The sequence below is a fragment of the Embiotoca jacksoni genome, unplaced genomic scaffold, assembly GCF_022577435.1.
Source record: "Embiotoca jacksoni isolate LCO1_2020_lvr unplaced genomic scaffold, fEmbJac1.0.p SCAF_3, whole genome shotgun sequence".
NCBI lineage: Eukaryota > Metazoa > Chordata > Actinopteri > Embiotocidae > Embiotoca > Embiotoca jacksoni.
The window spans coordinates 15,407,185-15,425,796 of record NW_027185381.1 but is presented as its reverse complement, the minus strand read 5'-3'; the positions used below and the strand labels follow the sequence as shown (position 1 = coordinate 15,425,796).

Here is an 18,612-nt window from a genome sequence, read left to right as displayed (position 1 = left end):
GCTGAGGGAGGAGGAGGAGGAGGGGAGGGGGGGGGGAGAGCTGTCTAATATCCTGCAGAGTGTTTGCGGTCTCTTCAAATCATCCCCTCTGGCTCACCGCTCGTCTTGGCCCTCCCCTCTGCGTGCGATCGTGTATATTAAGACAAAAAAAATCACACTGTGTGCTTTAAGAAAAGGTGCCCCGTCTCCCCGCTTTCTGGTATCGGGCATACTTGTGATTTGATTCCCAATCACTGGCCTGCTTCTTCGTGAAAGTTTAGTCCTCTTTTCGGCTAAAAAAAATAAATAAATAAAAATACTGTTCGATTATACGCGCGAGTCATGCTTACCCCGATGGCCAAATCGTAGCTTGCAATTAGATTTTTTTTTTTTGTTTTTTTTGGCATGCAAATATTCAGACTATGACAGGAAGTGTTGGCTGTTCCATTGGCATTGAGATAGGCTCGCTGTGCGCGCGCTTGAGCTCAAAGAAAACTCGAATAGGCTTCCCAAAACGGGGGGAAATTCAACATGGGGTATATTCACACTCTTGGTCAGCTGTAATTGTCTTTACCTCCCTTTTTAATCGCCTCAAAGCGCTGCACCCCCTTTTTCAAAGTTTGGCAGTAGTTTTCGTCCTCTTTTTTTTTTTTTTTTTTTTTTAAATTAACTTTGTCGTGTTGGTGTCTTTATTTGTACAGTTTCCCTAAGTTTCTCTTTTCTCCCTGAAATCAAATTAAAACGCCATAAAATGAAACAAATCCAGTACTATAATGTTGTTTTGTATAAGACATGATCACTATAGTTTTTTTTAATATGTAAACGGTCTGCTGTAGTCTGCATACACCGCATGAACCGGGGAGGGGAAGGGTGTGGGGTGGGGGGTGGGGGGTGGGGGTGTTGATACGCTATTTATAATATTTTTCTACAACATCCAAACCCGCTTAAACTGTGGAACTATCTGGGGAATCAAAGCGCTGATGTTGTCAACAACATAATACGATTTCCGTAGACAGCGTTATAAATTATAGACATGGGTCACATTTGATGTGCAACAATTTAAGGGAGGAAAAAAAAAAAGAAACTCCAGAGTTACGCCCTGATGTTATTTAATCTTGATACAAACCTCCCAAACAGATTTCTCGAGTTTTTTTTTTTTTTTGTGTGTGTCCTTAAATCCCTGCTCTGTCCCTTCTCTGATCGTTGTGAATGTGTGACTCTCCTCTGCGAGCGGAGGTGCCCAGCGGCCGAACGCTACCTTCTCCCTTCAACACAGACAGACGCAGTGGGATACAGAGTGGATGACAGGTGCTTAAAACACACATTATTTGTAAAGTTACAGCCTAATAGCACTCGGCAGCTGCTGTCGTGGACGTGCGAGGAGGCATGCGCGGCGCTGGTCGCTTTTTTTTTTTTTTTTTTTTTTCCATTTGGTGTGAAAAGTGAACCGAGGTCTCCGAGGTCCTGGGAAGCTACAGTTCCAGGGACAGCGGGTAGATGGCACAATTTTCTTACATTTATGGGCAGAAAGCAGGGAAGCCTTGTGCCACTAGAGTAGAAGTGAAAGGCAATTTATTTGAGAGGCAACAGATAGAGTGGAGAAATTATGAATAAGAAAATAACTAAAAGCAATATTACGTCTTATTTAAAGAAGATTAAAACATGAAAGAAAGGAAAAAAAAAAACACTAATCGTGGTTAAGTCAAGCTTTACAAGACTTCGCAGCCTATTTGGAATAATAATGACAACAAAAACAATAATAATAATCATTTAAAACCTGGAGCAGGTGGCCCACCTTGCTAAGCGTTTGACTGACAGGATACATTGTAAATGAGCTGCCGTGGCTGAACCTATATATACACACACACACACACACATACACACATATATATATATATATGTACATATACATATATATATATGCAATAAAGCGCATTTGCACCGGCATTTGCACCGGCTAATTTGTCATAGCGATAGTGCCAAGGTGCAAATAATGTGCATATTTGTCGCTCAACTGTGGCGGGGCGTGCATGTGCGTATGTGTGTGTGTGTGTGTGTGTGTGTGTGTGTGTGTGTGTGTGTGTGTGTGTGTGTGTGTGAAAGAGACAGCAGAGCGAGAGACTGCAAAGCATATCCTTATCTTATTAAACAAATAGCCCCACTAATAGCCTGTGAGCCCTAAATAAGTTCTCAGCTTCGGTGTAAACCCCAACAAGCGTCCACCAGCAGCACACACTCTGCACGCCCCGCAGCATCCCCCGCAGCATCCCCGCATGCAGCCTGGAGGATCTTTTTTTTCTTCCCTTTCTTTCTTTCTTTCTTTCCTTCTTTCCTTTCTTTCTTTCTTTCTTTCTTTAGGTTACAGGCCGACCAGCTCGCGTGTCAAAAAGTTCTCACGTCACGTCAGACGTAAATAAAAGTGACGTGGCAGCGAGTTACACCTCGTTAGTTGTTTTTTTTTTTTTTATGTACAATGCTAATAAATGAACAGAAGTACAAATTATGGAGTCCAGCATATAAATCACGCTCTGTCAACTAAAATCAGCCCGCTCGACGTCGAGATCCGACCCGGCGAGACCCACTCTGAACATTTTACTTATGGTTTGTGGGTGAATCCAGCGTCAGAGGTTCAACCCCTGCTGATGTCAGGACGGTAATAGTACAGTTGTTCTGCCTTTTTATTTATTTATTTTCTTTTCAAAGAGGGTAGTGGTGTACTTTAAATAAATAGACTACTTGGTTCAATTAACTGTTGATGGTGTGCACCTTTAATGATCAATATAAGGGCTTGGTTTGGCCCCAGATGGACCTCAGGGACAGTTTGGTTGGACAAACAGGGAAAGCGCCCCCTGTATGAATAAATAGCGCTTTCCGGAAGAATGATAAAAGACCATCAGCATCACATCATCATCATTTTCATCATTACCAACAGCAACAAAACCACACGCGCGCACACACACGCACACACACACACACGCGCACACACAGCAACAGCAGCAGCAGCAAGCAGCAGCAGAAACTGTGGTAAAGTTGGCTTTTATACCGATCCTTATTAAACCTCTGCACAACAAGGCTAATTCTACTTCAGGCCGAACTCCCAACTAAGCCAATACTACTAATAATTACCGATAGACCAAAGGGGGTTTACAGCATCACCACAGCACGTGTGTAAAATACCTGCCACTGAAAGGTATCACACCAACTTCTAGGATCTCACACACATATGTAAATACAAAATTAAAAAAAAAAAACCCGCATTAGCCATGTCAGTAGTTTAGACGGAGCTCAGTGATGCAGCAGGACATAGAAAGTAGACCTTAACACCGCAAAGAACAACCAGTAATAGAGAGCAATTAGCACATAAGAGAGAAATAATATACCATTTTTTTTCTTCTTCTTCTCAACAGGACTTATCTTATTTTGCTGCGATTATTTATGATGCATTGGCCACTATATAAATTCTGCCCATTAATATTGATGTGAGCGTCCAAAGGTGAAACGTTATTCCGCGAATAAAGCAGTGGGGAAGCTGAGTTGGGTATTTCCTGCACTATGGTCTCTGTCCCCGTGTGGGTGGGGGGGTGGGGGGGGTGGGGGTCCACTGTTATTATCTGTGGAGGCACTGCGCCTTATTACGAGGGATTTTATTTCTGAAGTTTTAAGAGACCGCAGCCTTCAAGCATTATTTTCCAAACAGTCGAATAAATTACAAATAGGGTATTTTTTTTTTTTTTTTTTAACATTTTTTTAAATAGGAAATATATGAAAAAAAAAAAAGTGCTGGCTTTCAGGCCGGCCTGATTGATTCATTCTTTTTTTTTAATTCATTAATCACTTTCACAGGGCAAAAGGGCAACATCCTGCTACAGCAAATTGACTCCAGTTCCCCCCCCCCCCCCACCTTCAACCGACCACACACACCACACGCACGCACGCACGCACAAAGACAAGTTCACATGGACGTTTGGGAAGTTTTTTTTAAAAAAAAAAAACATGAAAAGCTGGTGTGTTCAAATTCATAAATTATAATTTAATACCAAGAACAAATTTACAGCAGAATGCTTGTTTACAATAAGCTAACACAAACAAACAAGAATTGTGTTCAACTATAAACTTTCACACACACTCACATATATCACTTGCAATTAATAATAATAATAATCATAAAAAAAGTATCTATACGTTATCAATACCCTGCAGTCATATATTTTTATATATTTATATAAAAACGTGGGTCAGTTTAAACTGTTCATAATTACAATCATGTATCATTCTCTGGTCCATATGTGGCTCCGAACAGCCAAAGATCAGTGTTCAATCAGTGATCCCTTTTAATTCAACCACAACATGGTGTTTTTTTGTGTGTGTTGAAGAAAAGCCTCAAAACAAGGACAAAATTGCTAGCTTCCAAATACATACACACACACACACACACACACACACACACACACTCACACACACACACACTCACACACGCACACACACACACGCGCACACACACGCGTGCACACGCGCACCACGGCACCTGTCAAAGACCAAAGGAGCAATAACACTAAAGTTAAAATATCAGCTCCTTTTCCAAACCTGCTCACCCTGTTTAAGTCTGTAGCCTAATAATGAACGCTGTTTCTTTTCTTTTTCTTTTCCGTTTCTTTAAATACAAGGGCTAGTGTACTGAATGCACAGATTATATCTATACAGTCAAAAAAAAAAAAAAAAAAAAAAAAAAAAAAAAAAGAGAGAGAGAGAGAGAGAGAGAGAGAAAACATTTACATTTATATATCAAAGGTAAAATAGGTTAGCGACCTGTGGCCATGCATTCACAGTCTAAATATACATGAAAAAGAAAACATTTGTAGTAATATGTATATACATTAAAAACATAACTTTCAGTGCTACTAGCTAAGTCTGCCACTCAATTTTGAAGACGTTGTATTACCGAGAGAAAAAAAAAAATGGCAACCACAGATTTTTCTTAATCACATATACTTTGTATAAAGGAAAAACTCGTTGAAATGAATTGACCTATATTTACAAGAATACTGCCTCTAATCAGTGTTTTTTCAAGTGAAATACACGACTGAAGTTTCAAATCTAATCCGAGTTCCCCCAAAATGTTGTATAGGCCTACTTTAACAACGTTTTGATAAGAAAATCACACCATGCTTGTCAGGCACTTAATGCTTGAAGTGAATAAAGGGTGACATTTCAGGGACGCTTTAATAATACTGCTATTAAACACTACTCTGGCTAGGCTTCAAACTTTTATGACCCTTGACCTCTCCAACTTTTTTTTTTTTTTTTTTTTCTCAAACAAGCCAGTTATGCTCTCAGTGCAGTTTGAGCCACTGCAAATGCTCTTAAATGCACATATAACAGCAGGTCCAGGCAGCTTGTAGAATTTTCTTTTTAATTGTATCCAATTGGGGAACTGATGCCAAATATTCAGAGCTGGATGAAATGGGGAATATTTTTTTGCCAAATAATTTAAATCATGTAAACCCGTCATGTCTGCGAGCGTCAAAACTAATTAATTCAAATTTTTAAGAGAGCTTATGTAGCTTAAGTCTAAAGCAGGAGTGGAAAACAAAAGTGTATCCTGTAACTTCATAGTAATAAAGAGCAAAATGTTTCCGCTGGGGTCAAAAAGTTGAACATGAACTCCAAAAACCTCCCTCTTTTCCCCAGATGGTATTGGTCATCCTAAGAATATAAGTGCGCTTGCAGCATTAAGCCTAGATCATAAGCCTATTCTCCTATTGCTGTGGTTTTAATTCTTCTTAGAACTTTTTTATTTTTTTTTATTTTACATTATTTCACCTTTTTCAAAATAAATCATTGTCTTAGAAAATAACACCACCTGTACTACAGAAATCACATAGGCCGGTTTGGAACCAGAAAGGAGGAACAAAGAAAGTACAAAACACAGCTATACATGGACACAGGACAAGTCATTTGAGAAAAAGAAAATTCATCTTTCGTATTTTCCCTTTCTCCAATTTTTTTTTTCTTTTTACCCAAATTGTCATTTTTAAATGCACTTAATACTTAAAATTTCCTTATAAGGATCAACAAAATCCCTTATCCTTTTTTTCCTCCTCATTTTCTTCTTTCATTAAAAAAAAAATGGAACGAAGCAGGTTGTTCTGCATGAACACTGGGAGCTTGTATCTGCCATTTTGAAAGTTCAGTGGATGTCTCAATTTTTTTTTTTTTCTTTTTCGGAGTAGGGGGGGAATTCACAGTCATTTACGTCAATGTCTTTCTTCATGAAAGCCAGCCCCGTGTAACAGCCGGTTGGTTTTTTATTCCTTCCACAAAAGCAGCTATAATCATTGTAGTCTCGCAGCCCCCCCCCCCTCCCGCCCCCCCTCCAACCCCACCTTTTGTTTGTTCGTCTCCTTCTTGGTTTACTGAATTGACATGTAAGGCCAGTTAAAACTGCTCCCCGAAAGCAACATATCCCTGATGAGAGTTTCAATTGGGGTTTTACCTACCAATCGGACGAAAAATAATTGTTCTATGACCGAGGAAGAGACTGTGCGGAGGGAAGGCAAGGGCGGAGTAACAACTTCCCAAACCGTGTGGGCTGGTTGGGATACTGGCTCCGGACATATTCCTCCAGGGCGCACTGGGACTTCTCCTGCAAACTTTCCACATGGGCCACATCTGAGAGGCCACAAGCATCTGAGAGGGAGGGGGGGGGGGGGGAAAGCAAATAAACATTAATAAACTGTAACCTAAAGTGTTTCTCTCCCTAGGAGCATTTTCCCACTGCATTGATTGAGGCTGTACTGCAGAGAAAATTCATAGCCTGTCATTGTTTTTAAAGATGTAACGTTTGAGGGAAATTATTCTCATCACTAAATGTTAAAGTAGAGTTTATTTGTCTTGAGGTTTGTTTTTTATAAATAAGGAGTCATTTTTTGGGGGATCTAATTTCATCAGAGGTTGTAATCGGAACAATAACATTGTGCGAGACAAGTCAATCACAAATCATATACAAAAATATGGTTTTAAACCGTGAATGTAACTTAAATTGATTTGACTACTACATTTTTATGTTTTATAAATTATAAAGATTGTTGTTGTTTTTTTTTAAACATTGCCATGTAAAAGAAGCAGATTAAGAATGAACCTCAGCTTCCCCGCTATCTTAAATCTGTGTTTCCCATTTCACCCTCATCATCATAACTCGGTTATTTCTTCAGATAAAGACGCTTAAAAGTGAACTAAATAATGAAGCATATTCACAGCTAAAGACAGTGTTTCAGATGGGCCTATATCTCTCACAGTCAGAGGCAGAGGGAGGAAGGGAGGAGGAGGGGGGGGGGAGGAGGAGGGAGAAAGGGAAAGACAGGGAGACCTACTGACCTTTAGTGAGCAGAGATTTAGCTCGGAAAAAAAAAAGGGCCCATAGCCCACGGAGTTACCGTCATACTATACCATCAGAGACGCATAATCACTATCTGTGCTGCTGCGTGTGGGCGGCAGCTGATAATGTGCCAAAAAAAACCCCCCAAAAAACAACAACAACAACAAAAAAAAACCCCGCTTGTACGCCGCATTGGTTAAGTTTGTAAAGTTTATGCATGACAACAACCAAACCACCAAAGTAAGGCGTGTCATTCTAGCTACAGCGGGCAGCTCGTGTTCAAGCCTCCGGGGCTCAGGTATGGAGGAGACAAATTGAGCCATCGTGCCCCTATATAGGCTTCATGATAAAATTCAATGAAATTAAATATGTGTGTGTGTGTGTGTGTTTAAAGCCGCAACGAGAACAATAGTAAGCTTGCGAGAGCTAAATGAAGTACAGAGGCTGGTGGCTCGCAGGTATAGTATTATATCAAAGACGTGCATTCTCTCATCGGTGAAACCTTGTAAATCTTTTCCAGATGTATTCTTCTTTTCTTCTTTTCTTTTTCTTTTTTTTTTAATTTCCCCCTTTAATGGTGTTTGCTAGTGTAACAAAATAGCCGGGAAGTTTAGGTCATGACCCAGTTCTGGAGCAAGTCCAGAAACGCCTTGGATCCTACAAGGCGGGCAGAATATTTCTGCAAATAAAAATGAAAGCCGCCCCTCCTGTCACTGCTCAATATCACACCATACTGGTAGATACTGGCATATTTGCAATTACAGGGCGTGCGTGGCCGCTACACGCGTTTTGTCGCACATGTCTGTCGCCTAAATGACAAGAGAGCGTTGAAACCTGCGCGCTTCTTTTTACTGTGTGCAAATGGGACATTAGGCTTGTCTTTCTTTTTCTTATTCCCCTCCCCCTCGGAGCCTGACATCATTTATATCTGTCATTTCCTACAAACAAGACGTGGGGCTATACACACATTGATAAATGGGCGGAAAAAAATAAATAAATAATAATAAAAAAAAAAATTAAAGTGCATAATTTCATCTGCAGGCTATGACTCTCTAAAAGTGTGCTAGATTTTATGACGCTTAGGGCAATTATTGTGGCGGTGTTAGTTTTTTATTAAATTTCCTAATGTTTCAGTCAGGCGGCACTTTTCTTCTGTTTTGTTGTCAATTTAATAAAAAAAAAAAAAAAAAAAAACCGTCTCGCGTGTTGGTGACACAATTTGCATTTCATCCCTGTTATGCGCGTCTAATAAATACCTTGATTAATCAAGTGGTTTTTATAATTTAGTAGCCCAAGGCCTAACCGAGAGCCCTTGACCGTGAAGGCAGCATAGGTGAACATTTAAGTACTATGTATGAAACAGCCTCAGGCCAGTGCAGATCTATTTAGGTCAGCGCTGTTTTAGCTGATGTCAGTGTGCAGGTTAGTGACATTCACACACACACACACACACACACACACACACACACACACACACACACACACACACACACACACACACACACACACACACACACACACACACTAAAGTTGCCAGTCTATTGTCTTACCTGTGGTGAAGAGCACAATTGCCTTTAAGCAGCTGTATTCAGCAGAGTCAACGTGCAAAGCTTTGAGCTTTTCCACTTGTTCTTGGAAGATCCTAATGTGGTCCATAAAGGCCACCACTCTGTCCGCAGACATGGGGGAGGCGTGAAGGCCAGCCGCCGCCAGGAGAGGAGCCACATGCAGGGGCATGGAGCACTGCGCGGCGTTGAGCACAAATAACTCACTCCACGTCAACCTCAGCAGAGCCACCTGGTCGGTGATCTGAAGGTCTGGAAAGAAGGGAATATTCCTGGCCCACTCCACGGCGCTGAAGAGCATCCTGGCTGCTAGTTCACAAATGTTCTCGATACCCATTATGTTGTTGGGCTGCATGCACTGACTGCCATACCGGGACGTCGGGTAGGGCTCCGCTCTCAACAGAAGAGAGATATATCCGGATAAGTAGGAATGGCAGTGGAGTGGGTCTCCATTTGTCAAGGCGAACTGACCGTGGTGAGGCTGTGTGGGTGGCACCCGTCCCCTTTGCACGGCTGCAGTAAAAAGAGAAACTACAGATATTGAAGCCTGAATTCTACAAACGATCATATAGTCACATTTTGAGCATTTAATTAAAAAAATAAAATAAAAAAAAAAAGCTGTTGAATATTATACATTTTATATACTCTAAAGCTTTAGACAATAAATAACTCGGCATGTTTACTGTATAGGATCAAAACACACACATTATCGCCTACGAGTTTTTTTTTTTTCTTGTTTTTTTTTTAATAGGACATGCAGCCTTGATAATAACGAGAGTGTAGTGTGACAAATCATGTACTGAAACACATTTAACACAAGCCTTGCACATGTCTAGCTTTAAAAATGATGTTATTCAGCAACAGCAACATGAGCCGGCTGTGAAGGAACACAAAGAGGGCAAGGGAGACCTTGCATGTTTAACCCTTAACCTACTTAGCAATTCATCTCGTTTTACCGTGCAGGCCTATTTACGAGTAATATTTAAATAAATTCTCGACTTAAGACGGAGCTTTTGTGTGCCCAGTCCGAGCTTCAGACACAGTGGACATGACGAGCCGGATGGATGTAGCCCAGCACGCCGCTATCTCTTAATTCGGCACTCGCCATTATAGCGCAGAAGGCTATAATATTGTTATCATCTTTTCAACACAGATGCATCTCTACGCCCATAGTCTTTATCTAAATATATATATATTCGACAGCCCTCGGCCGGCCGAGGGGGGCTCGGATCCTATTTGTGAAAATGCGGAGCTACAATGCGCCGGAGCTGGAGACTGTAATGCTGCGCTAAAGAGGAAGGAGGCGAGCCCCGTCTCGACCACAGCACAGCGGCTCCATTGCGTGCTCCAAGCCGCACAACCTAGGAGGGAAGAGTCGGGGGGGGGGGGGGGGAGGGAGGGAGAGGGAGAGAACAGGCTATGGGGAGTGGGGGTAAGGGGTAAGGGGTAGGGGGGGCGACATTACATGGTTTTCACGTCTGGAAGCATACAAAATGCACAAACACACACACGGATAAGAAAACAAAGAGTCCCAATACCTTCCCGTCTCATGCCGACTTTAAGGCATTTTTTGAGGCGGCAGTACTGACACTGATTGCGGTGGTGCTGGTCGATTGGACAATTCCTGTTGGCACGGCATGTGTAAGTGAGGTTCCTTCGTACGCTCCGTTTGAAGAAGCTTTTGCACCCCTCGCAAGTAAACTGGCCGTAGTGTTTGCCACTAGATTTATCCCCACAGACCACACATTCAATGTGCTGCGGCTGCTTCTCCGACTGCTGCGTCGTCTGGTTCGTCGGCGTGGACTGCGTGTTGTTCGGGGGTCCTTGGACCGGAGTCTGAGGGGTCGGAGGGGCGACCTGAGAGGCTGTCAGATTCAACTGGCCTGGTTGAGGGGTGGGAAGAGATAGTCCTCCTTGGGTTTGCGAGGAAAGGGCGCCTTGGGTGTCAGCCACATCGTCCTGGGAGCCTCTCCACACTACCATTGCCATATCTATCAGTCAACGTAAAGAAACTTTTTGTCTGCCGTTTTGGTGTCGCGGTGGATTAATGTCTCAAAGGAAACGCGGCAAACTGAGATTAACAGCCGTGGACGCACAAAATGCTCCCCCCCCTCCAAAAAAAAAAATCTAGCCTACGTTGAATCCACTCTGAATCTCCCGAAAACTGTCGACTTATTGCTGTTGGAGACGTCGCGAAAGCACGTTGTTTTTTTTTTTTCTTTTTTTTTCTTTTTTTTCAAAACTGATGCGATGGCGAGCTGAGTCGCTGCCTTTCGCTTAAAGGCCAAGTCCAGGGGCGCTTACAGTCAGCCATCCAGCACACCCATCAACCGGGGGTGGTGGTGGTGGTGGTGGTGGCGGCGGTGGTGGTGGTGGTGGTGGGGGAGGAAGGAGGAAGGAGGTGGGAAAAGGTAGGTTAAATATTTAAAAAAAAAAGAACCGACCGAGGTAGCAGCATGGACTATTCAGAGGATGATGGAGCAGGTTGGTGAGACCGTGCCCGCAGCAAGCATGAAACAATTGTGGAGAGAGAGCAACACACCGCAGCAGCTACTATCAAGTTCCAGCACAAGTCTTGGAGGAAAAATCACCAACTGGGGAGGGAAAAAAAAAAATCGCGTCTTCTTCCTTTTCTCCTTGTGAGGTAAGCGCCAGCAAGGAAAAAAAAAAAAGCGCGCACCAGCTGAAGCCAAATGCTTTTTGAGAGCTTGGAAATATGAAGACAACTCTTCTTCTTCTCCTTCTTCTTCTTCTTCTCCTCCTCTCTCCCTCAAAAAAAAAAAAGAGAAAAGAAGCGAAAGCACTAAAACAAAAAAAAAAACAAAAAAAACAAAGATCACAACCTACAAACCTCCTCCGTGCACTGGAAAAAATAATAGGAAAAAAAAAAAAGGAGTAGAGAATCAAAGTGATCAAATATGTTAAAAAGGCGGAGGTTAGGAAGTGATTTGCGATTGGTAGGAGCCGGGCTGGCAGAATGCTTTCTCTCTGATCAGCTCACTGAGCTCTCTATATAGTGAACTTTGACACGACTGCTGCAACTTAGCACACGTTACCATGGAGATCAGCTGCCATATAAGGAAGGAGAGTGTGTTTGACTGGTCAGAGCTCAGGGACCTCCCCCTGAACCCCATTGGCTAGTCGGCACTTGTGCTACTTGGTACCTTGCCAGAGCCGGCATGGAGGTCGAGAAGGGCCGCTTGGTCCTAAAAGGAGACGTGTTTCGGGGAAAAGAGGAATCATTTCTAGTCACTCAAATCGCCCAGATTATAAGGTATATTCGCATGCAGCCCGGTAAAGCTTTTAAAAAAAAATAAAAATTGTACGGAAAAAATAAATAAATCAAGGTATTTGCCTCGTATCGCGCTGCAGTATATCCGGTAGACCTACAACAAACTGAAATATCCAAGGAGATTCTGTCCCTGAGACACAAATGTGCATGATCTGTGTTCATTACAATCGGGATCCTTTAGGTATGAAGATATAAAGACATTCTACACATTTGAAATAATAATAATAACAAAAAAAACACATATGCAAACACAAAAGGAGACAAATAAGACTGCGACGGCATGATACTTTAAAGTAACAGTGTCAATATTATTTAGGATAATAGGAAATAAAACAGCATTTGTCCACTCGGATTAGTCTATGCACAGTAAAGCACACAGTAAAAAGGGTCCCCCACAGGTGAACAAGACAATAATGACTGTCTATAATGCTCCTTTTTTTGATGTTAGTTATTAATTTAAAAATACAAAAAATAAAAGGTTGATATACCAATTAGTACATCTAACCACACCATGTTATTCATCAAAATCCACAATATCTCATAAAAATGTTGTAGTGTGCTACTGAAACCCTCTGTGCAGCCGCTGCAGCCTGTAAATATCCACCATCCACGGGGTCACGGGGCCAAATCTGGTTCTCAAAAGTCTAGAGGCTTTGTTGGTTTGCGGTCAAACCATGAAACGACTATAACTTTAAATGAGAAGTACATTTAACAATGTCACTTGTGGTCAAAGGCCCTTCACATTAAAGCTGGGGTGAAAGTAGAGCCACTTCTTAATAAGCAAGGCAAAAAGATGCTTATGAGATTTACTTTACCTGTCATTTTGTTGCCCCAACAATACATGTCTACAGTTTATTAAGAGGAGAAACAAAGTGAATATACCATGCATATAATATTGGGTCCGTGGTTGTTCAGATTTGGAGCCTTGGTGCTTCATCATTTTAACCTTGTATTTAAAACAGCGGTAAAGATTGCTCCACTTCCACCACGACCGCAGGCTATCAAACTTGAACAGCAGGTAAAACTTCAGAGTCACAGCCTAAAGATGAACCTACAGCCTGGTCAGTGCGTTAGCACCACAGAGAGCAGCAGCAGCAGCAGCAAGCAGCAAGCAGCAGCAGCAGCAGCATGCATTGTCCCAGGATGTATTACAGTATATGGGTGCCCCCTAGCGTATGAATTCTTTTTGCTTCAAACAAGATTCAATTTAGAGGAGCCATCCGACACGGAAACTGCTTCAGTCTCGTCTCTCGCATCGACCAAACTAACGAGCACCATTTTAAACTGATGACTGTTTGTTTAAATTCTGTTTTACATGACTTGGATGGCAGAGCTTTGAGAGTTGCCAAAGTTGGATTTACTTTTTTGCCACTTCTGCCGGTCCCAGTGGTGGTATTTACACCAATTATGTGTTTATTCTAAAACAAATTAGCCGATTATATTTTGTCTGCATTACTATTTTGTCGGTTTTATTTACAGATCCCGTCAACATGGAAAGTCTGTAAATAAAATACTCCGCAAGGTAGCGAGTTATCGAGGACCGAGTTTTGCTTCAAATGGTAAGTATAGCCTTCCTTTTGCATTCTTTATTATGATAAATCAGCAAATTGGCAATGCTTTATTCCTGTGCTCTAAATTAAATATAGCTATTACTTAATAAGCGACCAGGCGTAAATGTTGAAATAAAAGACACGCACTGCTGCAGGCAGACATCAGTCACGTACATAGACGATATTTCTACAGAGCGCATTGAACACGGACGACTCTGTCAGTCATCTTCGCTTCTTATCCAAGTGTTAATTTATATCATGATCACAACAAACCCAGCGAGCTTGCAAATAACCATTCATAAAGTCATTTTGATAGTGAGAGTGAGGCAGGAGGTTGTATTCCTATAGGTAACAAACCTACCAAATGCATATGCTGCTGATTCGTCCGTAGCGGGATGCATCTTCTTTCTTATTCAGAGTATATTTAGTCTTCTCCTTTTTTTTTTTTTTTTTTCTCGACACAGTGCTCAGACTTAAGGTGGCAAGGCTTCCTCTCCAACAGACGGGATCAAACACACAAAAACACGTTGTTTATTGGTATCTGATCATGGAAAAACTTTGGGAGAGCCAAAACAAACAACTGATTGACGTCAAGGGCTGTTGAGCGAGCAATTTGAAATACAAGTTGACGTGTCGTCCGAGCAGAATATCATTTGACTGCCGGTGGCAATGATAGGTGAGCTTTACAGCAGGCGGAGATCCTGTGCGTCTTTTCCTCTCCTTACAGTAATGTGGCCAAAACGCGCTTGTACGCCGCTGCTTTGTGTGGGCTATCGAGGAGAGAGGAGGGGGGGGGGGGGGGGGGGGTGAAGTCAAAACAGACACCTGTCTTTAAGTGAAGGCGAGCGAGCATTACGAGATCCCGCATATTAGAAATTATATGGGGATTGGAAGTAAAGAGGCAATATCAGTTGCGACTAGAGCTCTTCTTAGATAAAGTAACATTTACATTTATTGTTAAATAAATATTCAGTAGGCTGTGCATTCTATAGCCTAAAAAGGAGCGACCGTGTTATTATATTATCATTAGGCTATTATTACCATCATCGTTATTATTATTAGCATTACTATCAATATAATTATTCTATTATTATTAATAATTATAGAATATCGCATATATTGAATAAAGATACAGATGGCAAAATAACCCCTTTTAAAAAAAACAAAAAAAAACAATTATACATAATGCAAAGTAAGACGGCCTGTATATGAAATGATGATAGGCCAATTAACCTCGCGTAAATGTATACCGGGTAAATATTTGCGCACCTTTTTTTTCCCCTCCATCGCAATTGATTTGCTATCAAACTCCCCTCCCCTCCCCCACCCCCCATCCCCCCCACCTCGAAGAATCTTGTGTTGCAGTTTTTATTCCCCGTGTTTAAAAGTTTCCTCTGGCTGATTGTGTCTGCTTCTCCCCTTCAAACGGAGGATAAAAAAAAAAAAGCACTACTACAACGCTCAGCAAGCCCGCATGCACACAACAATAGCGCTGCCCAACGGGATCAGTATCGATTAAGAAGTAGACAGAGGATGTCGCCTGCACTAAATATTTACTGATCACACACAAATAGCTGGATCTTTAACGATTTCCCATGCTCCGGCTGGGAGAAAGGACTAAATCACTTTATTATTGTTAGTAAAACAAAGCACACACTCTGGAACACGGGAGTCGAGATGTGCTGATTGGGATGATTGCAGTAAATTGATCGATAGCGGGATAGATAATAGTTGGAGATTTACGGGCGTGCGAAGAACAAGCTTTCACTGCAGGTTAAACTGGCACGTGCGTTTATATTAGTAATTATTCAGCGAGAAGTCAACAGATTATCGACACAAACTACAGAACTGGATTTACACATTTCAATGCTATAAATGTGGGTTAAAAACGCTCTGACAAAGACGATCTAAAAAAAAAAGAAAAAAAAGAAAGAAAGAAAAAAAAAAAGGAGTGTCCTGCTGACGGCTGAAGATTCCTTTCACAGTTGTGTTAAAAGTCAAAACCGGAGTTAAAAAAAAAAAAAAGAGAAGAAAAAAAGTTGACTTTAATCTTATCTCTGCCTTTACCGAGTCCTTCATGCAGATAGAGGGATAGTGACCTGGAGGTCTCCAAGTTCCCGGCCTGATTAACCCTTCCAGACCCGCGCAGGAGCAAAGGTTAACCAGGCTAATCAACTTCGAGAGTCTGATTGAATTAGATGACTGTGGAATCAGGACAGAACCGAAATTGTCCCACTTAAAAAAACTCACTGAAGAGGAACGCCGGTTACTTTTTACAAGCGACACAATTTGAATAATAAAAACAAAATATATCAAAAATAGAGAAATTCATCCCGAATTAATAGAAGAGATAGTTTTTCTTGTTAACAAGCAACAGGTACAAAATTAAACATTTTCAGCACACTGTCAGTATTCAGAGACCCTTTCAACTCCCACAAATAGTTTTTTTTTTTTTGTTTTTTTTTTTCCCCCCCCCCTGCTTGATAAAGATCACTTGATTGATGGTGGTTGTGCCCCATATGTCATGGCATTTTTATCTGTTGCATTGCATAATATCAGTCAGCAGCCTTTAATGCTCCAGTAAAGGTTTTATCTTGTGTCTCTTTATTGCAGTGCTTCATTGGGATGTTGTGATTATATGCAAAGATGAAAAAACACAAACAAAACAAAAACGTAGACCAATTAGTCAGATGTCTGCTTGCACATTTGGCTTCATTTAGGTAAAAGAATATTTGCTGACAAAACATAGTTCAAGTTCTAAGAAGTCCCTTTTAGTGAGATAATCACAGGAGGAAATAAGAGTAAAATATAGCACAAGCAAAAATAGTATCAAGAAAGCATATTCTAATGTTTACATTTTCACAAATATAAACCATTTGATCACCGTGTGGGCAGAAAATATTTTTTAGATTTTACACATGGGTTTCATACTAACAATGTGTACCTACTCTTACGTAGCTCCTTTTGATTTGACTTGTTTTTTTGATGGTTGAATTGCTCACTGAAGCATGGACTTTACAGACTTAAATTATAAAAAGTGTGTATCTTTTGAATTATGTTTCCGTGTTTTTGGCCTCTCAATAATATGCCATAACAAAAAAAAATGCATGCAATTATCTTAATTAACACCACCTTATGGTAAATGTAGTGTGTGTGTGTGTGTGTGTGTGTGTGTGTGTGTAATTGATTTGATGGTATGCGCACGTACTCTTGTACAGAAGCATAGTGTTCGAAAAAAGTGTGCATTATTTTATTATTTTTTTTGAAAGTGTGTTCGAGTAAGCAGACATTTTACTTGCGCCCGTTTCATAGAGTTCACTCCACGGTGTAGATCACTTTCTCTCCGTCTGCGTGCCCCAAGGGTGGCTATCTAAAAAGGCAATAGATCCCAGATAGCTCACTGTGTTCAATTTGCCAATGACAGATTATAGTGCCAATTTAAACAGATAGGGATCAATTTGTCTCAATGATCACTCTTTAGGCTGACTGCCAGCATGCTCTTAATGTATTTGTAAATGCTTTTTGTTTGAATCATTGCTGTTGGGTTTAAAGCGATCAAAACTGGAGAGAGGAAGATGAGTGGTGTAAATGATGTGTTGTTTTGGCTGCTAAAGACTGCATTGATGGAGCATACATGATGATTACTTCAGGCACCAGCATTGTAGCAGCAATGACCGCAGGGTCAATGGTTTAACTCTGAGGACTCGCTGGGAAAGTCTGGGTAGGGGAATTGTGTGATAAGTGCTCTCTCACCCCCAGAAACTACTGCTGAAGTGCCCTTCGGCAAAGCAGCTTAAATCCCATCTGTCCCAGTGGAGCTGCACAGCGACCATCAGTACAACACTGCAGTTACACCAGCCACTTGTGATATGCGTCTCTTTGAGCCCTCTCTTTTCTTTTTAAAAGGGGAGAGTGGGCAGTCCACTCGCTTCACACTCTCTTTTTTTTTTTTTTTTTTTTTCCGCTTCATGTGCTCCGAGTGAAAAAAGTTTGCGAGAAGAAGACACAAGAGACAAAACCGTGGCAGCATTCAGTCCTGAGCCAGACATGGCTCACATGTGGCCCCAAAGGCAGCAGACAGTGGATTGAATTACTGTAACTCAAGGTGTAATGTGGTAGCAGTGGGGGATATGTAAAAACTACACAAACGGATGTAGTAGAGGCTTACTGCAGCTTCAGCTTACCACTGGAGCTACTCCGTGTTAAATTGTATGGATTTATTTTGTTAAACTTTATTTATAACCATTTATTAGTTATGATGGCAGCCTTATGTTACATAGTGATAACCAGCTACCTTTAGGTTTACCAATTATAACAAACTGCCGCCGTTTAAAACAACCTCGAATCACCTATTGATTTTCACGTGTTTATTTGTGTTTGTAGCAGGAGATCAAATCATACCCGCGAGTTGGTAAACTAAAAACAGAAGCTGTTTTTAAAGATTAAAGATAGACATTGAGGGGTCCATGTGAAGTTATGAGATGATCATTTTAAGTATGAATGTTTGACTTGTTACTGAAGTAGACAGTTAATTAGCGCTGTGTATGATTTCAATTTACCACGTCTATAAATAATAAAGATGTAATGTATGATCTGTGTTTTGACTCATTTTCTCTATAAAGTACCGACTTAACATATTGTATAAATCTATAATGAGTGAGAATGCGGTTATACTATATTTAAATTATTCTCTATTTCAGTATTTGTGATTGTGTGGGATATCTTAATTACAACTGAACTGCCTGTCAATGTTATCTCTGGTGTTTTAGCGAAAGCATGTGTGCTATAAACCCCGGCAACTTCCCATTCAGAAAAAAATAAGATGATATGACCTTCTACATTTGATATTTT

The 18,612-nt window shown here is 41.0% G+C and overlaps 1 protein-coding gene and 1 long non-coding RNA gene across 3 annotated transcripts; one reads left to right on the top strand and one right to left on the bottom strand.

Moving 5' to 3' along the window:
* Positions 1-1,536: 1,536 nt before the first annotated feature.
* Positions 1,537-11,941, bottom strand: nr2f2 (nuclear receptor subfamily 2, group F, member 2). The gene is given in 4 exon segments (XM_069163151.1): positions 1,537-6,536; positions 6,539-6,666; positions 8,905-9,432; positions 10,458-11,941. Coding segments are annotated over 4 exon segments (1,254 nt in total). The 5' UTR covers positions 10,909-11,941; the 3' UTR covers positions 1,537-6,389.
* A 1,267-nt stretch (positions 11,942-13,208) lies between these two features.
* On the top strand, positions 13,209-18,353 carry LOC138206438 (uncharacterized). Of its 2 annotated transcripts, XR_011178946.1 has the most exons (3): positions 13,234-13,603; positions 13,691-13,770; positions 17,521-18,353. It is a non-coding gene; the product is annotated as an uncharacterized lncRNA (long non-coding RNA). The 2 variants fall into 2 exon arrangements; XR_011178945.1 differs by having other exon boundaries at positions 13,209-13,770.
* Positions 18,354-18,612: the final 259 nt, after the last annotated feature.